Raw genomic sequence first — 25,287 nt, 5'->3', positions numbered from 1 at the left:
CGTTGACCCTCATTGCTTCGCTGCTTCCCTCAAGGGGAACCTGCCACAGGCTGCGTGCCAAACACTTTAAAAATTTAAAGAGGTGATGAAGAAACTATCCAGAGGAGACAAAAACACATCAGTTCTGCCACAATAAGACTTTTTCTCTTCCTTCCTTCCTTCCTTCCCAGCCTCTTCTTTTCCCAGTTGATCTCATTTTTTACCCTGAAAACTCATTGCCAGCCAACTTTTCTTGTATTTAGACCACTGGCAATCCGAAATGCATGGATTGTGGTTTATGTGTAGAAATGCTGGGAAAATCAGATAAACTGTGTTTGGACATCTCTTGGCTCGTCACGCTGATCGCTCTCTGATACAATGATGTGCAAATGACCAACAAGCTTTACATGCCAAGAATGCAAAACCAGGAGATATTGGAAACTTCATCATGGTGATTGCCTGTGGATTTTTGTCTGCAGGATGAAGGAGGCTCAGTGATGGTTTTTTATCTTTCTTGCATTCACCTGCATTCTTTCCACAGTCTCTGGAGGACTTGACCGCGTTGTACGAGTGAAAGGGTATCCAACTCCTTCGAAATGTCAGAACGCCACATAACTCTATTGTTCCTGACACGTTTCCCTCCGCCGAGGCTCAGATAAAGAAACATCTTTTCTGAAAAACGCCGCCGACATACCTTTTTTCTGAGAGCGAGAAGTCCCATATTCTCACAGCGGCTTTCTGATTTGTCCACACTAACCGGTAAACTGATAAAAGTGCATGTGGCGACGCCTCTGGAGTGTCTCGTAAATGCTTTGTATTGACCTGAAAGCATTTGCTGACCACAAAGAGAACTACGAACAGGGATCTCCTGTGGGTTGGGAGATGATTTTCTTTCAGGCACACAGGGTCCCTGTCTTGCTGCTCGGGCCCACAGACAAGCAGCACCTTTTCCATTGCTCCAGGCCCCTTCAGCCTTGAAAGTCTCCCCTGCATGATGGATTGGGTTCCAGGACCCTGTCCTCTCCTGGGACTGACCCAACCCGGCGGGAGGGGGGGACAGAGGGCTTTCATGGGGAGATCACAGGTGCTTATAAACAAAATGGCAATTTTCTTCTTCCATAATTCCATGTTACTGCATTACCAGATCTTATCGTGGGGCCAGTATCTCATTCCTGAGGTTTTAGACGTTAATGAAAGATGCTTTGCCTCCGGCCGCTGGGGGCTAGATCAACAAGCCCGGGATTCCTGTTGGCCTTTGTAGGGGAATACCAGAGGCAGACTGAGCTGAGGTCAGCCGAAGATGGGGGGAAAAAACTGCTGCGTACCAAAACAAGCTTGTATGCAATCTAGCGGTCGTGGTTCTCAACCTTTTTTCTGGTCAGACGTGCTCCCCGCTGTCAAATACCCGTCAGTGACGCCCACCTGTCGGCTCCAAACATGTTCATTTGAATTAGTGTTGAACTATATATACATTATCGCCTATTATTGGTCTAAATATATACGTGGTTATTGCTGCACTAATGCTAATTTTTTATTATAGAAACTAACTAAGCATTTGTGCTATTACCGCTTGGCTTATGCTAACTTTAACTAACCATTAAGTCGTTTATTTTAGCTAACAATTCAAACCATTTATCCGTTAGATTATAATCTGCTTTATTTGGCCAACTATGCATGGACAAGGAATTCACATCTCTCACAATGTACTCGCATAGAATAGAAGTAACAAGAAATCAAATAAAGGAAAATATGTTTATTTACCCATTCACTAGCTGTTATAGCCATGCTAGCTAACTGTGTTAACCACTTATTAGCCTACTTTAAGCTAGGTCTGTCTACGTAAACATTTAATCCATTATGCTACGTTTCATTAACTGTTTTGGTAACCTATTAAACACATTACCCTAATTTAGGCTACATATTTGAACCCTTTTCCATTCATGCTAGCTAGCATTTTTAACCACTAATTAGCAACTTTAAGCTAGGCCTGTCCACGAAAAAAATTAATCCATTTTGCCTTCTTTTTACTTACAGTTTAAACATTCATGGATTAGCCTACTTTAAGCTGTATATTTAAGTATTTTTCCATTAATGCTAGCTAACAGTTTTAACCACTAATTAGACACTTTAAGCTAGTCTGTCTATTTAAATATTTCATCCATTTAACTGTTTTAACCACTTATTAACGTACTATTAAGCCTACTTTAGGCTATATATTTCAAAATTGTATCCGTTATTTTATCCATTACTTTTTTATTTGATCCAACTATTTCTAAGTTCTAGCTGTTTATTTTAACCTTTATCCCTTAGCCTACTATAAGCTCTAACAGGCTTCTCTGTCCTCGTAATTCCTGCTGGTTTTCACACAATCTCAATCATAGCAGATAGTAATCAAGTGATCCAGCCATAAATGGATATGTTTTTCAATCAAATTGTAATTTTTCTTTTTTCAAATTAGTTATGCTTCTCCACCATCTACCCATGTGTAACTTTGCACCTGCAGACGTTCCCGAGTTGGGAATCACTGGCAACTTAAATATATTACCCTCCTTATCTCTCCCAGGTCACACATGGTAGTCGTCCGACGCTGTCATACTGTACGTTTATATTAACAGCCGAATATTAAAATTAATGTAGGCCTACCGGACCTACACACACAGCGGTGTCATAATTCAAAATGATAGCCACATTATTCTTTCCATTGGAGAATTTAAACATTTTGGCGATTACCTTTTATGCCCTTTGTGCGCCCCTGGAATCGGACTAAAGCAACCTCCACAATACGTGTTGAGGATATGTAATTTCAGCCACTTAGGATCATTAAAAAGAGATCATATTGAATATCACTTCTAGAGAGGAGGAGGGGGGAGGGGAAAAGCGAGAAAGAAATAAAGAAGAGATTTGTTTGTCGGTCAATTGCGACCCACTCAATCTGCTTAGCCTTGTGAAAGAAGGGAGGGGGGGGGGGAGAGAAAGGGGTCGGGGTCAGCTTTCTGTAAATCTTCTGATGAAATGTTGACAAAACAGCCAATTTTCTGTAATTTTGCCGCGGCCGTCTCTCAGCGGCTCACTCACTCAGAACCCCCTCATTTTCAAACAGCGGCGCACACCGCCGACCTCTGACATGCATCTCGTCCACCGACTCCTTTTCAGCCCCGGCAGAAAAAGACAGTAACAGTCGTGCCTTTTCAGGTCAGGTGGATGCCCGTTTAAGGAGCCGGCTCCATAAAGGACGCCTTTGTCTCCTCAAACAGGCTCTCTCGGGCCTCAGTAAAAAAGGATAAGAAATGTGGTTAATAGCTCAGGAGTGGCCCTAATCATCAGCTGCCATTACTGCTCCAATATCAGCGGAGATGACAGACTTATCAATAACAAAGGCCCAGCTGAAGCCTCCGCCGCTCCGTCATTTTGATCTTTGCTCCACTAATCAGAGCTTTCATTTGAGCTAAGCACCGGGCAGCACACCTCTCATTCTCTTCATGCTGTGCCAGATATCACTCATCTTTACAAGCCACTCCCGTATTCCCTCAACCCCGGGCCACCATTTCCACAAATTGGCTTAATTTCTCAGGCAAATATATGACACATCTGAGAGCTCATTATCCTTCGCAATGCAAGTGATTATTGCACTTACTGGTGCAAACTCTTCTCTCTTATCTTTTTTTGAAGCGGTTTCTGACTCGGAACGACTTTGATTTGGAGTCCAGCTGATGTTTTAAATGAAATGTCGTCGTGGCGGGTGAATATTTTATAAACTGATGCTTTAAGAGGAGACGACCAAAAAAAAAAAAAGAATTTTGAGATATTGTTTTCTGCTGTTTGTCCGATACAAAGCGTGGTAGAAGATATGACTTATATGGATAAAAGGCGGTCGATCATCTGCATGGAGTAGATAACTGTCTGGCTCATTAGTCTCAGGAGAGCAAATTGCTCCTATGTAGAATATTACATATGCTAAAGGGGATGATGCATATGATTTTAATAGTAATATACATACTTTAATGTCAATATTTCTCTTGTTCATTCTTCTAGAAAAACTCCTCCTCCTCCTCCTCCATGAAGGAGAAACCTGAGAGGGCCAAAGAGGTGCTCCCGCACCTGGACGAGCTGGCCCCTTTCATTTACAGTCATGGTGAGGATCAGGCACTGACTGACTCAGACACCTGCTATTGGGAAATATGTTCTCCATCAGTGAGCTATAGACTATTTCTGGACAGGAGCACTGGGAGACCATTGTTCTCCCCCAGCACTGAGGGCCAAGGTATTCTGGGACTCTTGGCAACACACAGAAAACAATGTGTTATTCATGTTAAGCTTAAAAAATTGCTGCTACTTATTCCAACATTACCAAAAAAAAAAAAAAAACTGCGACCACAGCTGTGTTTGTTGACGAGAAAGTTTTGATGGCTTTGAATCAAACTGTAAACATATTTGATATAAAGAACGTGATGTTTTTTTAAAATAAAAATTCAGAATCAGATAAACTGAAAGTGAAATTGTTAGACATAAAGAATAAATACATATCTTTCATATTAAGCATAACCTTTGGTCTGAGGCTTATCATAAAACAGTGGAGCTCCTTATTCCCTCAGTTTGATACATGATATGAGCTCTTTAAACAAATCATCTGGCCTCTGCTCCTATGCAGTCTTATACCAGGGGGGCGTAGGGGGGGATTTTGCAATGTCATCTGGGATTAAAAAGGAGCAGCACATCAGAGCCCCAGGCCACACCACCTGGAGCCCCCTATACGATCCCTGGCGCTGCACCACTCAGAAGCGGCCCCATTAGCTTCCCCACAAATAATTCCTGGTCAACCAAATGACACTGAGCCAAACAAAGCCCCATTTCAGAAAAGATTACAACTTCAACAGGAAACCCCTTTGATTATGAGTTTGTTTGAAATGTTATCAATACCATGATCATTCCTTGCGGATCACCAAAAACCATCTCTAATCACCATACCTTGGCTGCACCTTCGCTCGTGCATCAATCTCCAGAAAAAGGGGGGAGAAGGAAAAAAAAAAAAGGTTGAGAATAGAGGAGTGACTTGTTTAACAAGAAGCACGTGCAATGACAAAGCGATTCCTTTCTCTGCGCTGATCACCCACCTGCACACAGATTAGGTCAGATATTCACCTGGGCTGCCAACCTGTCGCTCACACTCAATAAAAAAAAAGAAAAAAGACACACACACACACAGCACACATTCATTTCATGTTAGTGCTCCTAACAGAAGACAGCAGACAAGCCTTCACCTGTCTCTTTGAACCACACGACCCTTTTATAATAACATTTAAGTGAAATGTGGCCATGAACTTTAACCTCCGCTTGTGGGTCACGATATACACAATTCAATACAATTTCCATAAAAGATTATGAAATATACAATATTGCATTCCCAGCTTTTTGTGTGATGTATAAATAATTATACCGACGGAAAGTTTACATCACGATAATCGCAGCTAAAATAATTGCAATTCCGAATATTTTCCCGATAATCATCAAAATATGATTAAAACTCTTAAAATGGCAATAAAACATACTGGAGTCACTTTATATTTTGTTAAGAAACAAATATTTGTATTGTCATATTTAAGACGCATGTCTTTTTATTTGTGAAAAACAATCAAATAATCTAAAATCAGCTGTTGATGATGAGTCATAAAGGTCTCCCTGCATATATAAAGGATAAATACATTTTAAATGTTATTTTTGTTTTAATCAGGCTGTATTTTTCACTTCTTTACCACGATAGTGAGCTACACAGCTTTTTTAAGCCACGCATGATATTTACGATTATCCCGATAATGGAAATTCACTACGATCAACTATTTTCAGTTTGGTATTATATTCAAATATCAGTCAACAGTGAAATATATTTGTCTACCAGTCATCGATCACCAAACATTATCAATAACAATAAAATAAAAAAAATACATCATTAACAAGTTTATATCTTTCGTCGCCACTCAACTTTATTATTTATAATCTAATGTATTCTATAATGCCATCTGAGTGGAGGAATAACATTTTCCCTTTTGAGAGATGTGTATTGATTAGAATGAAAGGGAGGTATGTACTGCGGTTGATGTTACATCGTCAATTTAGGCTCTGGCGCCCCCTTGTGGTACATACACAGAACTGAATGAATTCATTTTCAGTTAAAAAAAAAAAAAACAGGTTATGCAACTCATTCCAAAAAACTTTTACGAAACACCGCAAATGGCAGCTTCTCATGGGTATATTAATGACCTTATGTCTCTAAAGTTATAGTGACGCAACTGTTTTCTCTCATTGTGTGTGTGTGGGGGGGGGGGACACCTGCACAGGTGCATAGCTGGAATAGTCAAAATCACATTTAAATGAATAAAAGTGCTAAAAAAATATTTTTAAAAAGTCGCGAGCCACACTGAATAAACGGCAGAACAAAATGCACTTTCACTCCCACATGAATGAAACTGACCCACGAACAGTTTGCTGCCATGACTGTGGTCAGAGTCCTTATATATAGATATATACGTTTAGCCACGCTATCCTGCTATGGGAGAAATCCCGACCGCAGGCTGTTTGACATTCATGCATTCGCGCGCGCGCGCGTATACATCGCCGACGTATATTATTCAGAACATGATGTCTCGCTACACCGGCGCGAGCGCAGGGAGGGGCTGCCGCAAAAACACGCCGATAGAATGAATGCAAAGAGCCAAAAGAGAACACTTCCTGTTGATGCGAAAATTGCAGCAGCAACTGTCTGACACATCTGGACTGGAGAGAGAGAGACGGAGAGAGAGAGAGAGGGGGGGAGGCCTGGCGGTAGTGTTAGCGAACTACTGAGGGGAATGGACAACGTTTATTGCTAATATCTGCAAGACGGTGAGTTTAACGCACTTCAACTTTGGGTTGGCTCGGTGACCGATGCGCTCGCGACCTCTGCGGGTATTCTTGCCCTGACAGCGAAAGTAACGTGTGGGGGGGTTGTTGTGGGGTTGTGGTGGTGGTTGGTGGGGGGGTGAATAATTTGCCTCCGACCGTACGCTGGCAACTAAATGCTAGCTAGCTAGCCGTTAGCCGCTACCCATCGCTGGCTGACATGGGATGCTCGCTAGCTAGCTAGCGGCTAGCGTGAGCTAGTTAGCATGCGCGCTAGCTGCTACTTAGCATGCTAACGTTAGCTATTTCGTGACAGCGCCGACATAGTTTGCCCCCCCCCCCACGCCGTTCGATGTTGTAACTTCACCACCAAGCCGTACACTTGTGTCAGGCTTTGTTTATAATAATAATAAAACAACACAGAAAAGCTCACAAATTCGTGAAAAGTGTGTTGTCTGTCTGAAAGTTAACGTGTTCTGCTCTGAAATAATTGCTCGATTCTGGGCTAGATAACATAGCTAGCGCTGTAGCTAGCTAGCTAGCGCTTGTGTGTGTTGCTTCATAGTTGGACGGTTGGGCCCTGTTAGCCCGGTGTATTTTGTTTGTGTGTTTAAACTAACGTTAATTTAACCCAAGTAACCGCAGAAATGTGAGACGTGGTGGAGACAACAAATAAAAGCAGGTGGATGTGACGGTCGAAGCTAGCGTTAACCTTAGCTGCTCGGCTAGGTAGCGTTAGCCCCCCTCCCCTCCTCCCCACACAATCAACGGCTAACTGACGTTAACTACTAACAGAATGGTTTGTAAAGTTTGAGACACCGCACGTTTGCTCCCCAGTGTATCGGCATTGTGTGCACGTACGACGGGACTGACAGTCCGTCCGTGTCCGATGAAGCTAACGTACATGCAAGTCTTCGTGAATAAGTTAACGTCGCGTTAAAACCCTTATTTTAAACCCACTGTACGTTAATGCGGCGGCAGCAGGCCCGTATGTATGCATTGGTGTCATAACACGCAACGTTGCCTTAATATGTCAGTGTTTCGTCATGCCATTTGGGCACAGTTAATGTAACTATTTATGCTAGAAGTAATGGCAGTAAAGGACGAAGTGCACATTTATTTCTGCACACCTGGGTTCACCCAGGTTCGCCCTCGATGCTGTTCATTATTATTTCGGTGGCAATCATTTCCCTGAATGTCAACAATCACGCTGCTTCTAAAAAAAAAGCTCGGTTTTTTCAACCAAAACCATGTGTTATTCCAGGGCAATTGTCTTACAAAATAGCCTAAACATTTAACTGTATGGCATGTCAGAAGAATGCAGTGGAGCCAAAACCAATTATGACTTTTGCATGAGCAACCATTATGGCTTTGCACCCATTCAACCCTGTGTTTTATAGTCCCAATTCTGTTTGGGATCAGCAGTAAAACTATTGGTTTGAACTGCCAGCTCAAATTGTGTAATACGAGTGCGAATGCTAGGTGCGTACAGTAATGTCTGATGGTGAAAAGAGGACTCTGTCACGCGTCCTGTTAAACGTGGAGCACACAGTCTATCCGTCAAAGCTCCCCGGATAACATTGCCATCAGAAAGGGCTAAGTCATGTTCAGCATCATGTTAAATGGTTAGTAATGTATGAGTATTTTGAGTAGGCTGTAATGTTGTGGAAATACTGTGAACACACCCCCAAGTCATCTCACAAGGTAGCACATGCAGGTTGGATGACATTACAACTTAAGTGGCCTTAACTCACAGTGATGTAGGTTACATTATGCTTCAGAAGTCCATGTTAAGTCTCTCTTTGGCCTGGTAAATATGACAGTTTTTATCATCATATTGTTCTATGATCAATTTGTTATTATTTCTAAGCATGTAAGAGATGATTTACAGTGTTTTCTATGCATAAATATTTTTAAAAAACTGTTGCAAATTTAGGAAACATTCACAAAGAAAACAGTAAAACTGACACACTATGTAGACATTTGCATATCAGCAGCAAAATGGTGGAATGTAATTATTCTCCAGCATGAGAGCAAAACCGGTTTTAAGGGCATTGCATCAAATGTATGCCTGCCATCTGTACTAATTGCAGCAGTGGAATCGCTGCATAGTAGCTCTAGGTGCAAAGACAGTGTAGCAAGATGATATCCTTGCTAGGGACGTCAGTTAATTTCCTTTCGATCCTCAGACACCCATTAAACAGTAACTCACCGTTTAAACATTTTTCTTACTCTGGTGCTCCATTAAAGCGCTGAGCTTTGGCGTTGCATTTCAAAGTGCTATGTACGTCCAATTTTAATGTTTTGTATTGTAAGATATATTTACACTAAACATTTTTTGATCCCATTTGAATTTTACCATGAATTTCTTTGAAAGCTTTATTTAAGGCAACTGAATATGCTTTAGGTTCCAAGAGTTTTCTTCAGTTCTGAAATACCATGAATTACACATTTGTCAATTTTAAAGATCATTTTTGTACGTCAAGAAAGTTGCAGTTTACAGTAAATTTGTCATAGCACCATTTAGTTTACATCTCTGGTCTTGGACTATGTACATTACCAGTGTTGCAGCTACTTTTGCTTGCTAGTTAGCTAACTTAGGGCCATGTTGCACAAATTTAATGTTCACTTATCTGATGTTTTTATTCAGCGACTCTTTTTAGCAGCCGGCAAGAGAAAGAACGAGCAAGACCTGTTAGCACAAGAACGTTGCATCAGGGTACTGAACACACAGGCATTGTAGCTTCAGAGAAAGACGCCACCAAGGCAACTTTTGGGTGTGCCGTCTTTCTAATAGAGGCTTCAACAATCCAGCGACAATGACTGTAGAAAGTATGTTTTACTTTTAGACCTGTTTTGTTTAAATTCGGTGTCATTGCAATGTACTCGTAGCGTGATGGCATCAAACAGTCATACAAGTAGGAAGTGTGCAGCTATACGTCTACTTTATTATTTGTTATCAGGGGTTTGCAAGGCTTCTCTGTAACAGATACTGTTCCTGCATAACCCACCACAAACAAAACACTGTTTTAACACATTGCTGTGTACTGTTGTCTGCGGTCTAGCGTATTGAAAACTTGTGTTGATCCTCCAACTTCGCCCTCGCGTGGAAGTGCCTGAATATGAACAATATGCATTTTGAGATAAGTTTGATGATCTGTATCATCGTTCACCCAGTCCTGAGTATGAATTATGATTTCAATGTGTTCCCCTCGTATGGATGCTTCAGTTGTTGCTTGTATTGGATGCAGATTTAGGAATTGGGAAGATAACTTTTGGCAGTCCTTGTGGACTATCTATCACTTTTCACCCATTTAAAAATGCCAAAACACAGACTCAAGTCTATTTCATCATCTCTTAGCCTTGAGCAACACTGTCACCAGGAATAACTTGATTTTATAATTGTGGCAAACTTCACTGCACAGCACTGTCAATTTGTTGGTCAGTTATTATTTCGGTTCAGTGTTTGTGAATGAATTTGAAGAGTAAAGATAATGAGGAGGTCCTCGGGGCTCCAGTTCTTCCAATTGTTTCGTAAGCATGTGAGTAGGCTGAAATGAAAGACGAGCATGTTCTTGTTTTACAGCTATTTACTCCATACAAATCCAATAAGAGAACACACCCAATGGCTAAGCATACAATATACAGTTCTGCATACAGAGCTCCACTGCCATAACAGTTTGCACAATGCATGTCTTTCTCACAGAATTTAGTCTATTTTTACCTTATTCTTTTTACTATCCGTTTGAAATTGCTCTCCCAACCTTTGCTTGTTAAGCACTTCTGTTCTGGGCCTGGTCTGCCCCACAAGCTGTTTTTCAAAGTATTTGAAATGTTGCTGATGTTGAAAAAAAAAAAGCATACAATGCTTGCTTGCTGACTTTGATTTTTCTTCTAGTGTTTTTTTTCCACTTCTGCTTTTTTTTTTCTGAGTGACCTGCCTACATTCTAGGCTTTAGGTGACATCTTACCACCAAAGTTATGCTGATCTTACATTCAGCCAAAATATCACAATGCACTCTGCTTCCTTTTTATACCTACCGACCTGAAGCAGCTGTGTCAAAAAGGTTTATTACCATGCAGGCAACTCGGATTGGAATTTTTTGAGCTGGGATTTTTCTCTCTTTTTTTTTTCTGTTTCTCCCATGTGAGCCCAGCATGTGCATCTCAACTACTGGGCATACATTCTTTGGCTGCCCTTCAACTTGGCTCCGTTCTCCGTTCGGCATGCTGTTGGCAGCCATCGCTGATGTGTTTAGTGTATGAACATGCTGCATTTGAAGGCTGGTAACGGGGGAGTGAAAATATGCTGCACACCTTTTCTTACGATTCTCTGTTTTGCCACGATTTCCCCTCTCTCCCATGCCAGGATGAGAGCATATGGTTTGTTAGACAGGTGTCTCTGCCAGCTTTTGGCGTTCGGAGAAAGTGTTTACACTCCCAAAGTGCTGATAGGGACTCAGTTTGCGGAAGATTATCCTGAATTTCTAGTAAGGGGCAGGGAGGAGGGTGCAGAGGGAGAGATGGGAGAAGGGCAGATGGCGTGGGGGGAGAGGAGGGTTAAGCTGGAGAACTGACACTAAGTTTTTCCAACTTGGAAGTGTTTGCTCTTTCAAATGCAGAATGACACCGTGGGTACATTAGCTGCCATCCAAAGTGTGGTTTAACTAGTTCTGCTGTGAATGCAGGGTTGTTTAGTGTTCATGAGCCAGCTTGCGGTGTCTTTCATGGTAGGATCTGGACCATCCTTTTGCCAGAATGTGTTTCAGTGGAAGCTTGAATGTAATGGCTTGTTTGCTATGACATATCATAATGCAGGGTGGGGCAGTTGTCAGTTGAGCTTGTGAGCTGGAACGAGAGGATTAACACATTATCTACAATCAGACAGTTACAGAGGCGGTTCCACCTGTGTCATTAAGGATTAGGGCAAAATTAATTACCTAAACACACACAGGATTGACAATTCACAAAATGATCCTAATAATCATCAAAGTGTGCATTTAACTTTAAAATGGCAGTAAAACATACTGGAAGAAGCGCTGCACTTTAGAAGCATCACAGATAAAACATCTTTTTTTAGTGAACATACTTTTTAATCTTGAATGAGATGATCATGAATCATAAGGTCTCCTGCATAAATAAAGGATAAATACATCAAATATAAAAAGGTTTGTATCCTGTATTTTTGTATCCTGTATGATAGTGAGATTGACGATATTCTTGACTATTCCGATAATGAAAAATCACCAAGAATCATTTTTTTTATTATTTTTTTTTTATCCCGATGCGTTATTTAAACCCTATATCGTCCCGTCCCTAGACACAGCGCTGGACAGTGGGACACTGTCCTTATTTCACTACAGAAACCTAGCTAAGGCTTATTTGTCATTTCCAGTAAATAAAACGAAGTAGAACACGTGTTTTTACAAAGAAGGGCTTTGTGTGATACACTTCATGAAAGCCGAGTGCAAGCTCACATACAAAGCAGAACCAGATTTTCTTCTTTCTCTGCCAATAGCTTAGCCTCTATACCATGTATGGTTTCAGTGGTGTACAACTTGGTAGGTACATTGTGTTCAACCGGTCCCAATCATTAAATCGACTTACTTCTTAGTTTCTTGGTTAGCAATAATACCTATAGTGGCAGATTGGGGGGGGTTTAGCTCAGGAGGTAGAGCGGGTTGGCTGGCAACCGCAAGATTGCCGGTTCGATCCCCAGCTCCTCCTAGCTGAGTGCCTGGGGTCCCTGAGCAAGACACCTCACCCTAATTCCTCCTGACGAGCTGGCTGTCGCCCTGTGTGGTTGACTCCACCGTCGGTGTGTGAATGGGTGAATGTCAGTCATTACTGTAAAGCGCTTTGGAGAAAAGCGCTATATAAATGAGGCCATTTACCGTTTAGATTGTAATTCCAAAAAGTGGGGAAAAAACGAAACCCCCAGCATTATGTTATTTTATCCTACTTGTCGCTCCTTTTTTTTCCTCTTTTGTTTAATCAATGAAAAGATTAGAATTAGATTAGATTAGAAAGTAGTATCGCATAACATCTTTCAGGACTTTAGCCATCATTATGAAATGTATCATGTCAAATTTTTTGTCGTCTTTTGTTGGGTTTATGACAACCAAATGCCCCATTTTGCCATAATAATGTAAAGACTTTAAGTGTCAATGGTGCTGTGCGAGAACGATGCCAAGGTGTAAAACTGTGAGACGCTTTTATTTCTGAGAGTAGTGATTGGCAGGGTAATATTTATACGTAATATTGAAGGACATTTAACCTTATTCGCAATTAGGTATTCAAGAGGAAGCGCTGCACATTCTCCCAGTATCTGTCATCTAACACGGATGCTAATATGCCTCGACATGTGAAATAGGGACCGTGGCTCTTTGAAACAGGGCGGTTGAGTGTTGAGGTGATCTCTTCTTTCTCAAGTTCAATGAAGCGTTAAGCAGTGAAACGATGTCTTATAAGATTTGTTAAAAACATCACTGCAGGCTCCGGTGGGAATGAAGCTCATGCTGTCTATCAGACCAGTGAAGGGTGACACAGCACCCACCACGTAGACCTGGTGTATTTTAATTCTCCTGAGTCAAAATTAATATTTCAGATATCCACACTTGTCCTTTCAGATATCCACGTTATTTTTCCTTTCATGTTGCCAGCATGTTGCTGTTGCAATGAACTAATAGCTCTTGTCACTCGTGTTTCCTTTACAAGGATGTTTACATAGCAAACATTTTTTACATATAGTAGAGACTTGAGCTGAAGTTATTTATGGAAACATAGTTGGTCTACTAAATAGGCTGCGAGGTTTTCATTCACGCAAAGTATCGTTGTCGTATACCCAGCCCTAGTTACACGTTTTCAAATGTAGTCTTGCAAATGAAGTTACTGCCGAGATATTTTAGTGAGGCATCCTTTCTGGCACCTCTTACCATGTACGGCTGACACCAAAATACAGTGAATAAATATATATTGTATGTATAATTGCGGGCTGCACGGTGGTGTAGTGGGTAGCACTCTCGCCTCACAGCAAGAGGGTCCTGGGTTCGATTCCCGGGTCGGCCCGGGTTCCTTCTGTGTGGAGTTTGCATGTTCTCCCCGTGTAAGCGTGGGTTCTCTCCGGGTTCTCCGGCTTCCTCCCACAGTCCAAAGACATGCAGGATGGGGATAGGTTAATTGGTGACTCTAAATTGCCCGTAGGTGTGAATGTGAGTGTGAATGGTTGTTTGTCTCTACATGTTGGCCCTGTGATAGACTGGCGTCCTGTCCAGGGTGTACCCTGCCTTCGCCCAATGACAGCTGGGATCGGCTCCAGCCCCCCCGTGACCCTGAATACAGGATAAGCGGTAGAAAATGGATGGATGGATGGATGGATGGATGGATGTATAATTGCTGCTTTTTGCCCTTTCAGGGATATTTTTCTTCAGTGACATGGATATCGTGATTATTATTATTATTATTATTATTATCATTATTATTATTGCCTTGAATTGTATCACAGAATCTATCTTGGTCATTGTTTTATTATATTGCATTATAACCTACGCTGCGATTCCCAACCACGGGAGAATTGCTTTGATGGATACCTAAAATGTGATTACAGTGTCATGTGACTTTGATGATGCTGCAGTCATTCCACTACTGTGAAATTGCTTTGCTGCTGGATCTTATTTTATATCCCAGAGCTGCAAACTTGTCGCTTTTCGGCGACAATCGCCGTTTTCTTGGTCAATTTGGTCATTCACGTGGATCGTGTAGAACCGGAGAGTTTTCTTTTGGGGGGGGGGGGGGTCCAGAATTGCGAACAATTATTGGATCACTCTTATTGTTGTGTTTTCTGTGCAGTTATGTCATTTGTGTAGTTTATTTTTTATTTTTGTGTATGTTAATCCAGAGCTAAAATCCCGCAAGTAATATTCATTGAGAACCGTTCGAGGTTCAGCAGCCCAATGGTGTAGTTCCTCTTTAAAGGGGCGTTCACACCGAACGCGATAGACGCGAATTGAGCGGCGACTCTACATTGGAAAACCAATGTAAATGGCGCGATGACACGCGATTCAGGCGAATAAAGTTGAAAATATCGAACTTTTCAGGCGGCATCGCGCCGCGACATCCAATCAGCGACGAGTTCAAGCCGACAGACAGATGAGCTGAGATGGACGGGCTGCATTACCAAACCCGACTCGGGAAGACCGGATCCCGGCGCGACGGGGGCCGTACCGGCCTCACACCGTCCACGGGCTAAGCCTCTATCAGAAGGACTCAGGCCCCCGCGCGACACCGGGCAATCGGTCTTCCGTACGCCACATTTCCCACGTCCGCCCGCCCGTCGGACGGGGATTCGGCGCTGGGCTCTTCCCTCTTCGCTCGCCGCTACTGAGGGAATCCTAGATAGTTTATTTTCCTCCGCTTAGTAATATGCTTAAATTCAGCGAGTTGTCTTGTCTGATCTGAGGTCGAATGTGGCCCCGACTCTGGGGAGAGGTGCGAGGGACGTGGCTCCCGGAGGAGGCTCACGGACTCTGGCATCGGGTACCCCGAGGCGGAGGAGGAGGGTCCGCCGACGTGACCCGCCGGCTCCCCTCAAAAATGAGCGTCATGCGCGAATGAAGCGAATGACGCGAAAGACGCGAATAGTCCAAAATGATCAAGCGGCGCGATACACGCGTCTCACGCGATTGTATTCGCGTCTATCGCGTCCGGTGTGAACACCGCATTAAGTTCTTGTTTTCTTGTGTGCTTTCATGTTGTAGGCTACGCTTCATGTTGTCTGCTAACTCTATGCTGTATCGTCGCTCTGTGTTTTGTCCGCTCCCCTGTATTGTACGTTAAAGCAAACGCGATAACGCTATGCTCCGGTAGATCCAAGCAGTTAAGTTACTGACAATAGAAGTTAAAAGTTAATGAAATGGTGAAGCTGTGGGACATAAAGATAATATTTGGATTTATAACGTTGTTGTTCCATCCGTGTTTATCCATACTTGTTTGTTTAGTTTTGATAGTTGAATCACAGGGACCGGCACTTGACGTGGGGGCTGCACTTCCTGGTTTGCCGCGGGGCATCATGGGAGCTGTAGTTTTTGTTCACGGAGAAAGGTTGAATGCACTTTTGCATGGTTTTTCGTTATTGAACAATAATAATTGACATTTCTCTGGGCCAATCGGAATCTCAGCACTTGCTTCAGAATCTTTCTTATAATTGACATTTCTCTGAGCCAATCGGAATCTTGAAGCACACAGCGCCAACTGAGCTCGCCATTGGATGAGACGGTCGCCTGGCTACCGCGCAAATCCCTCCAAGACAATGATTTTTGAGAAAGTATGCTGAGTTTTGTTAAGTCACGCTCAGACTAGTGTCATTTGCATAGTACCATCAAAAAAAAAAATCCCCCCGTGACACTGTCACCTTTTTTCCTCTGAGGAGTTTGCAGGTCTGATATCCACATTCCATTCATTAGACTGGTTTTTTTTTTCTCTCCTCGTGTATATTTTAGGGCAAAAACAATCCATTCATATTGTTTTTTCGTCACGTGAGTAGCATAAACTGTATGTTAGGGCTGCACAATTCTTGATAATATATTATTTTGTAAGAATGGAAATCACAATTATCTCACGTTTCAAATAATATGCTTTAATGGCATTTAATTAATTTATTTTTCCTGGGGATCTCATCTGTATCTAATGGCAGTCAGGGTACCTCCGGCCAGCACAGGCTATGCGACCTTCCAAAGAAATGCCTCCCCAGACCATCACTGACCCACCGCCAAACCGGTCATGCTGGAGGATGTTGCAGGCAGCAGAACGTTCTCCGCGGCGTCGCCAGACCCCGTCACATCGGTCACATGTGCTCAGGGTGAACCTGCTCTCATCCGTGAAGAGCACAGGGCGCCAATGGCCAATCTGCCAATCTCTGTGATCTCTAGAAAATGCCAATCGCATTGCACGGTGTTGGGTTGAAAGCACAGGCCCTATTTGTGGACGCCAGGCCCTCAAACCACCCTCATGGAGTCGATTTCGGACCGTTTGAGTTTAAACAGCCGGGTTGAGAAAAGCAAGTAGATCCTAAGTGGTCGCTGTAGTGGTTGACTGTCCACTGAGGACGGCCGGAGCCAACAGCCACTTCCTCATTCCGAGTCGTACTAAAACCGGTCGGTGCACGCAGCGGAGCGCCAGAGAGAGACCCCCGGTTCATTATAAAACTGCGGTGGGATAAAGTAGACTTTGGCGGGCCGCCACAGGCCGGGTCAACACTGCGTAACAGACATGTACACATGCATCAGGGATTTTCCAAGTTTTTTTTTGCCTCCGTTCCTGATCAGTCATTTAATACCGAGTATCCACCAATACCAAGTCCCGATCCGATCCTTCTATTTTCCTCACGTAGCACAGCTGCACACTTCAAGTTGCATTGCATTAAGAAAAAGTCACCTGCATCCAAGCTATTCATTAATGTTTATTTCATTTTTACAAAATATTTCTACAGAGTATAAAATAACAAACCCTCTCCGTGCGTAATCTTGTTGGCCATGTTGCCACCACAGGAATTTCTCTTCTATTTCCTTTTTAAAATTGTGCTCCAGTGCAGTTTTTTTACCTGAATGAACATTGAGTGTTTTATTTCCGTGTGTACATCTTTTTCACAGATGACATTAATAAATAACTCTTACTGGCTTTTTCTTGTTGGTGCTTTTGTTGCACTGTTTGGTGAGTGAGTTGAGACCATAGATGACAGCAAAACGCCAGAGACACATAAATTAGGTAGAAACATCTGTGTTGAAGCTGATGTAAAACAAAGGATCAGATCTGCCTCAGTGGCTCAATATAGCCTTTACTAACCAGTAAAAAATGCCGTAATCCCCCCCTTCCCAACACACACACACATGATTTGCATTCTGTTACCGTGAGCAGACTCGGCTAGAATTATATGTTCACTTTTAATGATATCTCTCGTAGAGCAAACATACATTTACAGTTACGTCAGTGCACATTAGAAAAAAGCTACAGGCCGGGTTCATGTCCACCTCCCACGTAACAGAGAGCCAAGGTTGGACACTTTGCTGTGTGGGTAATTTGATTGGTTGGGTGTTAGCAAAATGGTAGTTTCAGAAGAATCTGTCTCAAAGTGCATTTTTGAGTGCAGCTACAACAAAATATATCAAAAACACGAAGCCTATAAAAGTGCTGTGTTTGCTGCAATTCATTCAGTGTTGTTTCTTTTCATATATAATTCTTCAAATTCAGTCCTGTGTAAAATAACCTTGTCATCTTAAACAACCTCCTGTCTGTCCCGTTAACCGTGAAATTGCAAAAAATGCTGCCGTGCATTGCAAATGTGATGTTTCAAAACCTAATGGATTTTTTTTTTTTTCATTCTTTTCTTTTCCCATCAGGCAGCCATCAAACTGGAGAAACATATCCAAGAAATGGACGACGGCAGCTACATCGAGTTTGATGTGCCGGAGTTCAGCAACACTGTTCTGACCCAGCTCAATGATCTGCGGCTGCAGGGGAAGCTGTGTGACATCATCGTTCACATTCAGGGCCAGCCGTTCCGAGCCCACAAGGCCGTGCTGGCAGCGAGTTCACCCTACTTTCGTGACCACTCGTCTCTCGGCACCATGAGTGGCCTTTCCATCTCGGTCATCAAAAGCCCCGAGGTGTTTGAGCAGCTCCTCGCGTTCTGCTACACCGGTCACATGGCCCTGCAGCTCAAGGATATTATCAGTTTCCTCACCGCTGCCAGCTTTCTACAGATGCAGACCATCATTGACAAGTGTACCCAAATCCTGGAGAGCATCCACTCCAAGATCAGCCTCCCAGCTGATGCCTGCAGCCCAGGGAAGGAAGACTCGCACACCAGCGGTAACGGGGTCAATGACAGCAGCCTTTTTGTAAACCCTACCCAGATCTCCCCCCCTTACTACTCCCGGCAGGGTCAGGCAGGACACGAGGTGCGATTTGAGCTGGCGGGAAAAGGCCTGGGCCGCGGCAGACCGCAGCCAGAGGAAGGCCAGTCGGACCGGGGCAGCAGCGACAGCGTCTCAGAGCATGACGCCCCCATGGAGGGAGAGACGGAGCAGGTGGAGCTGATCGGCAAAGACGGGCAAGTAACGGACGTGCACGTGAAGATAGAGAAGACCGACCGGCCCACGTACTCGGACAGCTCCTCGGCCGGTGACGACGGCTACCACACGGAGTTGGTAGACGGAGAGCAGGTGTTGGCTGTTAGCGTGGGCTCTTACGGTCCCGTCATCCAGTCCGCCGCCTATTCTTACTCAGGGCTGTCCTCCCCATGCTTCGTCAACCTCAGCAACTCCAGTCCCTCCCGCTCCATTCTCAGTGGCTACAGAGGTGGGCGAGCCAGGGCGAAGCGCCCCCTGGCCATCCCGGCGGGGGTGCTGAGTCACGTCAAACCGGGCTCCGAGGACAGCGAGTCGGCCCCGGTGGGCACGGGGTTGGAGAACGACGTGCGAGAGCGTAGCCTGCGGAGCCAGTGGTACCCTTACAACGAGAGACTCATTTGCATCTACTGTGGAAAGACCTTCAACCAGAAAGGAAGCCTGGATCGCCACATGCGCCTGCACATGGGAATCACCCCGTTCGTTTGTAAGTTCTGTGGCAAGAAGTACACGAGGAAAGACCAGCTGGAGTACCACATCCGTGGCCACACGGACAACAAGCCCTTCCACTGTCAGATCTGTGGCAAATGCTTCCCGTTTCAGGGCACCCTTAACCAGCACCTGAGGAAGAAGCACATGGGAGCGACGGACGGGAGTAATCACATAGACTCTCCAGAGACGACGGAGGGAAACTCAGGTCAGAAGGACCAAGAGGAGACGTCCGAGGGGATGGCCTTCGAGACGCAATATGCAGAAGAGGCGCCGGCCAACGACATGGAGGAGAGTTCAAAATGCAGTCCGGAGGAGGCTCAAGCATCAAGATGTGATTTTTAGGTCCTGCTTCAGGTTAAAGAAGCTTTAAGAAATGTTTATCTTAACTCAACTTAAAGGACTTTTTCTCTCTCTCTCTCTCTCTCTCTCTCTTTTTGAATCAGCTCCCTCTACTATAGACATTTCTTGCGTCAAGGGTTTCTGTCAATTTTGTGAAAGTTAGCTGTTGAATGCAGAGAGCAAATGGGTGCTTTATAGAAATTTGATTATTTCAAGCAAAGGGAGTAACAACTTACTATTTTTCAGGAGGTCCCAATAATCAAGACCCCCTAAATTGATTTCTCTTTTTATCTTTCCATGTTTTTTAAAACATATTTACAGAGTTATATAGGCATGTTGCAATAATTGATAATGTGAAAGCTCTGGTAAGATGCTTGTCATATCACCTTTTTACCTGACCTGTTTTTGCACATGTGACCACAGGCGGTCACTTACTCACAAGGAATGATTTTTTCTGCCAGTGCAAAGCTTCGTGTGACATATCCGGTCAATACCTCATGATGCAACTACATACTCATAACAGACAGTATTTTAACTTAAATGAAACTCACCAGGTTCTACCTCATAGCCAAGAACCTACTAGGCACACAGACGCGTTCACCGTTTGAAATCCGTTTTTAGGTTTTATGTGCGGTATCTTATTGCCAAAACCCTGTAAAGAATATCCTCGCAACACAAAGCCTCGATACTTAGGGGAAATATTCCTTGCTGATTGTATGGATTAGGGACGTAAGTCCTTGTCAAAAAAAAAAAAAATGTTCACGGTCAGCCAGGATTAAGAAGGTGCTATGTTTGGAGTACGTTAAATTTGCTAGCTTTCTTGTGTGTTTGTTTTATGGCAAAAGGCAGACGATAGAGTAAGAAAATGACCCTGCATATTTTCAAGATATGATTTTTGCTTTCTTATAACGTTCTACACTCAAAACTCAAGAATTTTATCTCATCACTACTGGAGATCTCTCTCTCTCACTCTCTGTTGGCCAAAGTGTGGTTCTAGATGCTGTCATCCATGTAATGGATAAATTATGTCCATACCAAGTCATTTGTATTCCTCTATACTCTTGTCGGCAGACTTATATTGAATTTATTATACTACGTGTAAATTGTTTTGTCCTAAAGTAGGCTTCTAGGTTTAACGCTCGCCGTCTTCACAGAGACGGGAGTAGAAATGTCAACTCAGCACAGGAGGAACGGCTCTGTATCTGTTCACGTGAATCAATAGTACACTTGCCTGAATAATATGCAAACCGAAAGAACAAAGGAATCTCAGCCATTCTGACATGGTTTTTCTTCCATTATTTGAAAGAGCTATTTTGGTTCGTTTCCTTCTGTCCTACCTTGGTTCAGGGTGGGTTTTTTTGCCGATCCTACTTCCCGGTGTTGACATAGATGCAGCGAAGCTAGATTTAAAGCTAAGTTAGTTGTTAGGGGTAGCTGGCGATCCAAAGTATTGATGCACTTTGCAGAGTTTAGCTGGGTGGGGGTGGGCGTCATGCCATCGAGATAATGTGATCATTTCTGTCTTAATTCTGATGCAGCGGTGTCGGGGGGGAAGTGGTAGTTTTCATAGCGGTCATCTTTCCTCCGAGTAAAAAAAAAAAAAAATGTTGTGAACGTTGATGAGACTCTGCAATCACGTGAATACTGTTGGCTTCAAGTCAGACACGTTTTATGTATCCTGTTTGAATGGTTGGGGATCAGGGATAGTAGGGTGTTGGGTTTTATTTCCATTTTGACCTAAAAGGAATCTGCATTCACAGTAAATACATAAAAGCCCTGAATGGTAATCCTGTTATATTTAGGAAATGTAAAGCTCAGCTGGGTGGTCTCCTTTTTGTGCTATCCTGCTTTCTTATTTGCCATCCAGCTGTTTTTTAATCCCTTATTTCGAAGAGCACCTGCTATATTCTCTTTATTTTGTCCCACTTAAGTCCATGCTGAATTTGCTTTCAGTGATTTGATTATTTCAAAGTTTCCATATATAATTTACTACTATTGTGTGCTGCGTTTTGGAGGGAAAATGTTATGTTTTGGTGCTCGCCTCCCCTTTTTTTTATTCCACTGAATGTGCGGTCGTTGTCTTCACTCATTTGACAGTTAAGACGGCAAACCAAAATGCAGGGAATTCTGCAGTAATCGGTATAGCTAGCTCTTCTTTATCTTTGTACGTATCATAAACACTTTTAGTCTTCACATCCACAGTCTGTCAACCTGTACAGTACCTTTTCAGATGAATGTTTCCTCAGACTTTTTTTTTCTCCCCCGTCGGCCGCTGATATGGCGTGCAGGTTTGATCTGACCTCGCCCAAATATCAGTCGCTGACTAATTTGAATCCACCCGTGACGATTCGTGCCCCTCACCTAGAGAAATCAGAGGGAAACGCATACCTTCCTGTCAGTAATGTTTTGTGAGTAATGGGTACAACCGCTAACACGATTTTTTGTGCCAAGAGTTCACGCCAAAGACTAATAGGGGATTTTTAACCGTAAATTTTGACTATATCGCAGAATAGACTGCTCATTTAGAAGAATAGGTTGTTAATTTAACGTAGGACTAGTTGCTATTTGCAAAGGAATGTACGTTTCCCAGCTTTTAACAATCACTCGTACAAATTTGAACAATTTGCTAAGAAGACATTAAGCAGCGAAGACATAAATAACATAATATATTAAGCCATACGAGAGCTGACAACATTAAAGGTGTGCAATAGGTATTTGTAATTGTTTGAAGCCAATGTAAACAAAAAGAGAGAATACTTCGCAAAAAAAGTGGCATCTTGAACTTAGTGCCTTGCCACAAGCTTTACACTTTAGATTTTGGCACTTAGACTCCTGTGCCTCTTTCATTTTCTAAAGGATTGAATAGAGAGATTATACTACAACATGGCCACATCTTTTATTGTGAAGTGTTACTGAGAATGAACAGAAATTAATTCATGTCATTCTTGTCCATTTTTGTCGTTTTTTGTTTTGTTTTTCAGCTCAAATCCTGCGCCCTCGTTTTCGCTTTTGATCTTTTTGTTTTTTTGTCATGGAATGGACAATACGATTATAAGGTTAACTGATTTTGTAGCAACTGATTACAATCAAATGAGGCAGACTTTGTTCCCCAAGAGCTGTTGCCCAATGTTCAGAGACTACACTGTATGCCTCCTCCAACCACTGAGGACAATCTTAACGATGTACTGTAGTTTAAGGCATTTCAACGAAGGAAGGAGATGCATGAGAAACACAAAATCTACTTGCTTTCTTCGTCATCTGACCAGGGAACAGCTTTTAGCAGATAATAAAGTTAAATATTTGAGTAGAAAATCACAAGAAGCCCCCCTCCCCCAATATACTGTAGCTGAATTGCACGTTGCTCAATCACAAAATTGTATGAAATTGCCAATTTTTATAACTTGATTTTATTTCATGTACTCGTGTCATCGATTGTGCACTTATAGTTTTTTTGTTGATAGTAAATTCCATCCAAGAAATGTCACGTTTGTCTGTAGTTTCCCTTTAAGGGACTCCGCTAGAACGGCCTCAATCACTTTGGTCGGGACCTTCCCCCTTAAATGGTGCTGTTAGACTAGTCATTTTGTTTTTATCCACCGAGCAAACAAGTCCATGCAATCATCATAGGCGAATGGAGGGGGGGTTGTTGTAGTGCTTTTTCATGAACTGTAGTTACCTATGTGATACACACCTACACAACTAACTGAACTTGAGACACACACACACACACACACTCGAATCGACTCTTAGTTCCACACCTCTGAGAGGAACATGAGATGCATTGTGGGCCACAAGTAATCAAAAGGAAGTGTTTACAGGGAAGGCTGTCAGACTACTTTTTTGAAATTGCAGCTCGTCCTATTCTTTTTATAATAAACTCACTTCAGGTAGTTTACAAACACTGATACAGGCTTAGAAAAAGAAAATCTTAAGTCTTCCACAGCTTTTCTGTCAGTTTCTGTCCACTGTGTATTATAAGAATAAGCAATAACCTTTTTAAAAAAACAAAAAACAAAGTGGTGTATTGGGATCATCAAGTCTATTGAAATATTGACCTGTCATATATCAAACAAACTCAATGTCAGGGAGCTGTTGAATTGAAGTAGGACAATTTGATATTGATTTTATTTTCTAGATATTTTCTGAAACCTTGGACAGGTTGACTTTCGTCTTCAGAAATAATATTAAAAAAATATATTATATATAAATATGTAAACGGGGAAAGCGGTGTTGCTTGCTGGTGTTCTTAAATACTCATCAAAATCCAGTGGTAGTCGGTAAACTGCAACACGAGAACGGAGTGTGTGGTTCAGTCATCAAACTCGGTGTCGCACCTCCAGCTGTGTCAAATAACGAAAGGGATTTTGGGCTGCATAGCCACTGTTGGGGGGGCGGGGGGGCGTCTGCTGTGGCGTCGGGGTTCGAGCGCTCTCCGTTGGCTCCTCGGGCTCCGAGACTGTAGTCGTAGCTGTTCAGGACGGGAGGGGGAACGTTTTCAGTCCAGCTATTGTTCCTTTTCCTTTTTACAACTCCCTAAACTCTGCACTATCACGTCTCTGGGTCAAATGTATTTGGTGATGAGGCAAAAACAACAACAACTTAGAACTCAGGGTATATAGTGTTTAAATGTAGTCTCATTGGACATATGGCTTGTGTCCGTAGTATAATTGTGCACTTCTCTTCAGGTGGGGAAACAAATCCTCAGTCAATGGTTCCCAAACATTCTGCCTCAAAGGTCTCAATGAGCCCAAAGTTTCCCAGAGCTGAAGCTCGGGGAGCACCGGAGACCGCCACCCCGAAACCGTGACAGCAGAAATGCCCCCAAAACCCCCTTTTTTTTCTTTTTTTTTGTTTTGTCCACTCTACACACAACCTCACAACCCAACTGTGAACCTCAGTACTCTACTGTTTTGTACAACTATGAAGTAAATGAAGCTAGCTAGAGCTGATGTTGTATCTATTGCCATTTATGAATTTATTTTATAGCATGAAATAAAATATATTTATTCAAATTATATATTTTACTCATAATCATTATGTGCTGCTTTGTTTTTGGTTCTAAAGCTTGTAAATTGCTTTTTTATTATATAAGAAAAATGTCAATAGAATAATGCGTTTGTAAAATAAAGACGCTCATTTGGCTACAGTTTGTCTTTTCTGTCTCTCAGACGTCATATATTTATTCATGTGTGCATGCAAGCTCAAAATCACCGCTTTAGCAGCCTTGTTTATGATGTGTTGAACAACGAGGAGTCCAAATGTGTTGCTGGCATGAATGAAATTCACAAGATACTGCAGTAATAGTTTATATGATGGAACATCTGCTGTATGTGCAACTGTTGGCCTGCAGGGGGAGCTAGAGCTCAACAATTACAGCCTAGAAAGTTGCCCATGTCGTGTGCCAGAAACTCACATTTTACATCACATGGTTGTTAAATGTCACTTTTAAAATGTTACAAAAATGAAAAGCCTCTGGTTTGAA

General features: G+C 42.7%; 1 protein-coding gene across 1 annotated transcript; it reads left to right on the top strand.

The window, feature by feature from the left end:
• The first annotated feature begins 6,702 nt into the window (after positions 1-6,702).
• Positions 6,703-24,947, top strand: zbtb34 (zinc finger and BTB domain containing 34). Its single transcript, XM_084023974.1, has 2 exons — positions 6,703-6,855; positions 18,246-24,947. The coding sequence occupies exon 2, from the start codon at positions 18,279-18,281 to the stop codon at positions 19,806-19,808; it is 1,530 nt and encodes a 509-aa protein (XP_083880100.1). The 5' UTR covers positions 6,703-6,855; positions 18,246-18,278; the 3' UTR covers positions 19,809-24,947.
• The last annotated feature ends 340 nt before the right edge of the window (positions 24,948-25,287 follow it).

This window comes from Eutrigla gurnardus, assembly GCF_963514095.1.
Source record: "Eutrigla gurnardus genome assembly, chromosome: 13".
Taxonomy (NCBI): Eukaryota; Metazoa; Chordata; class Actinopteri; order Perciformes; family Triglidae; genus Eutrigla; species Eutrigla gurnardus.
This window is presented reverse-complemented; position numbering and strand designations above follow the sequence as displayed.

Excerpts from the sequence above, each read along its gene's own strand:
- zbtb34 (XM_084023974.1), top strand. The coding sequence starts at position 18,279 with ATGGACGACGGCAGCTACATCGAGTTTGATGTGCCGGAGTTCAGCAAC.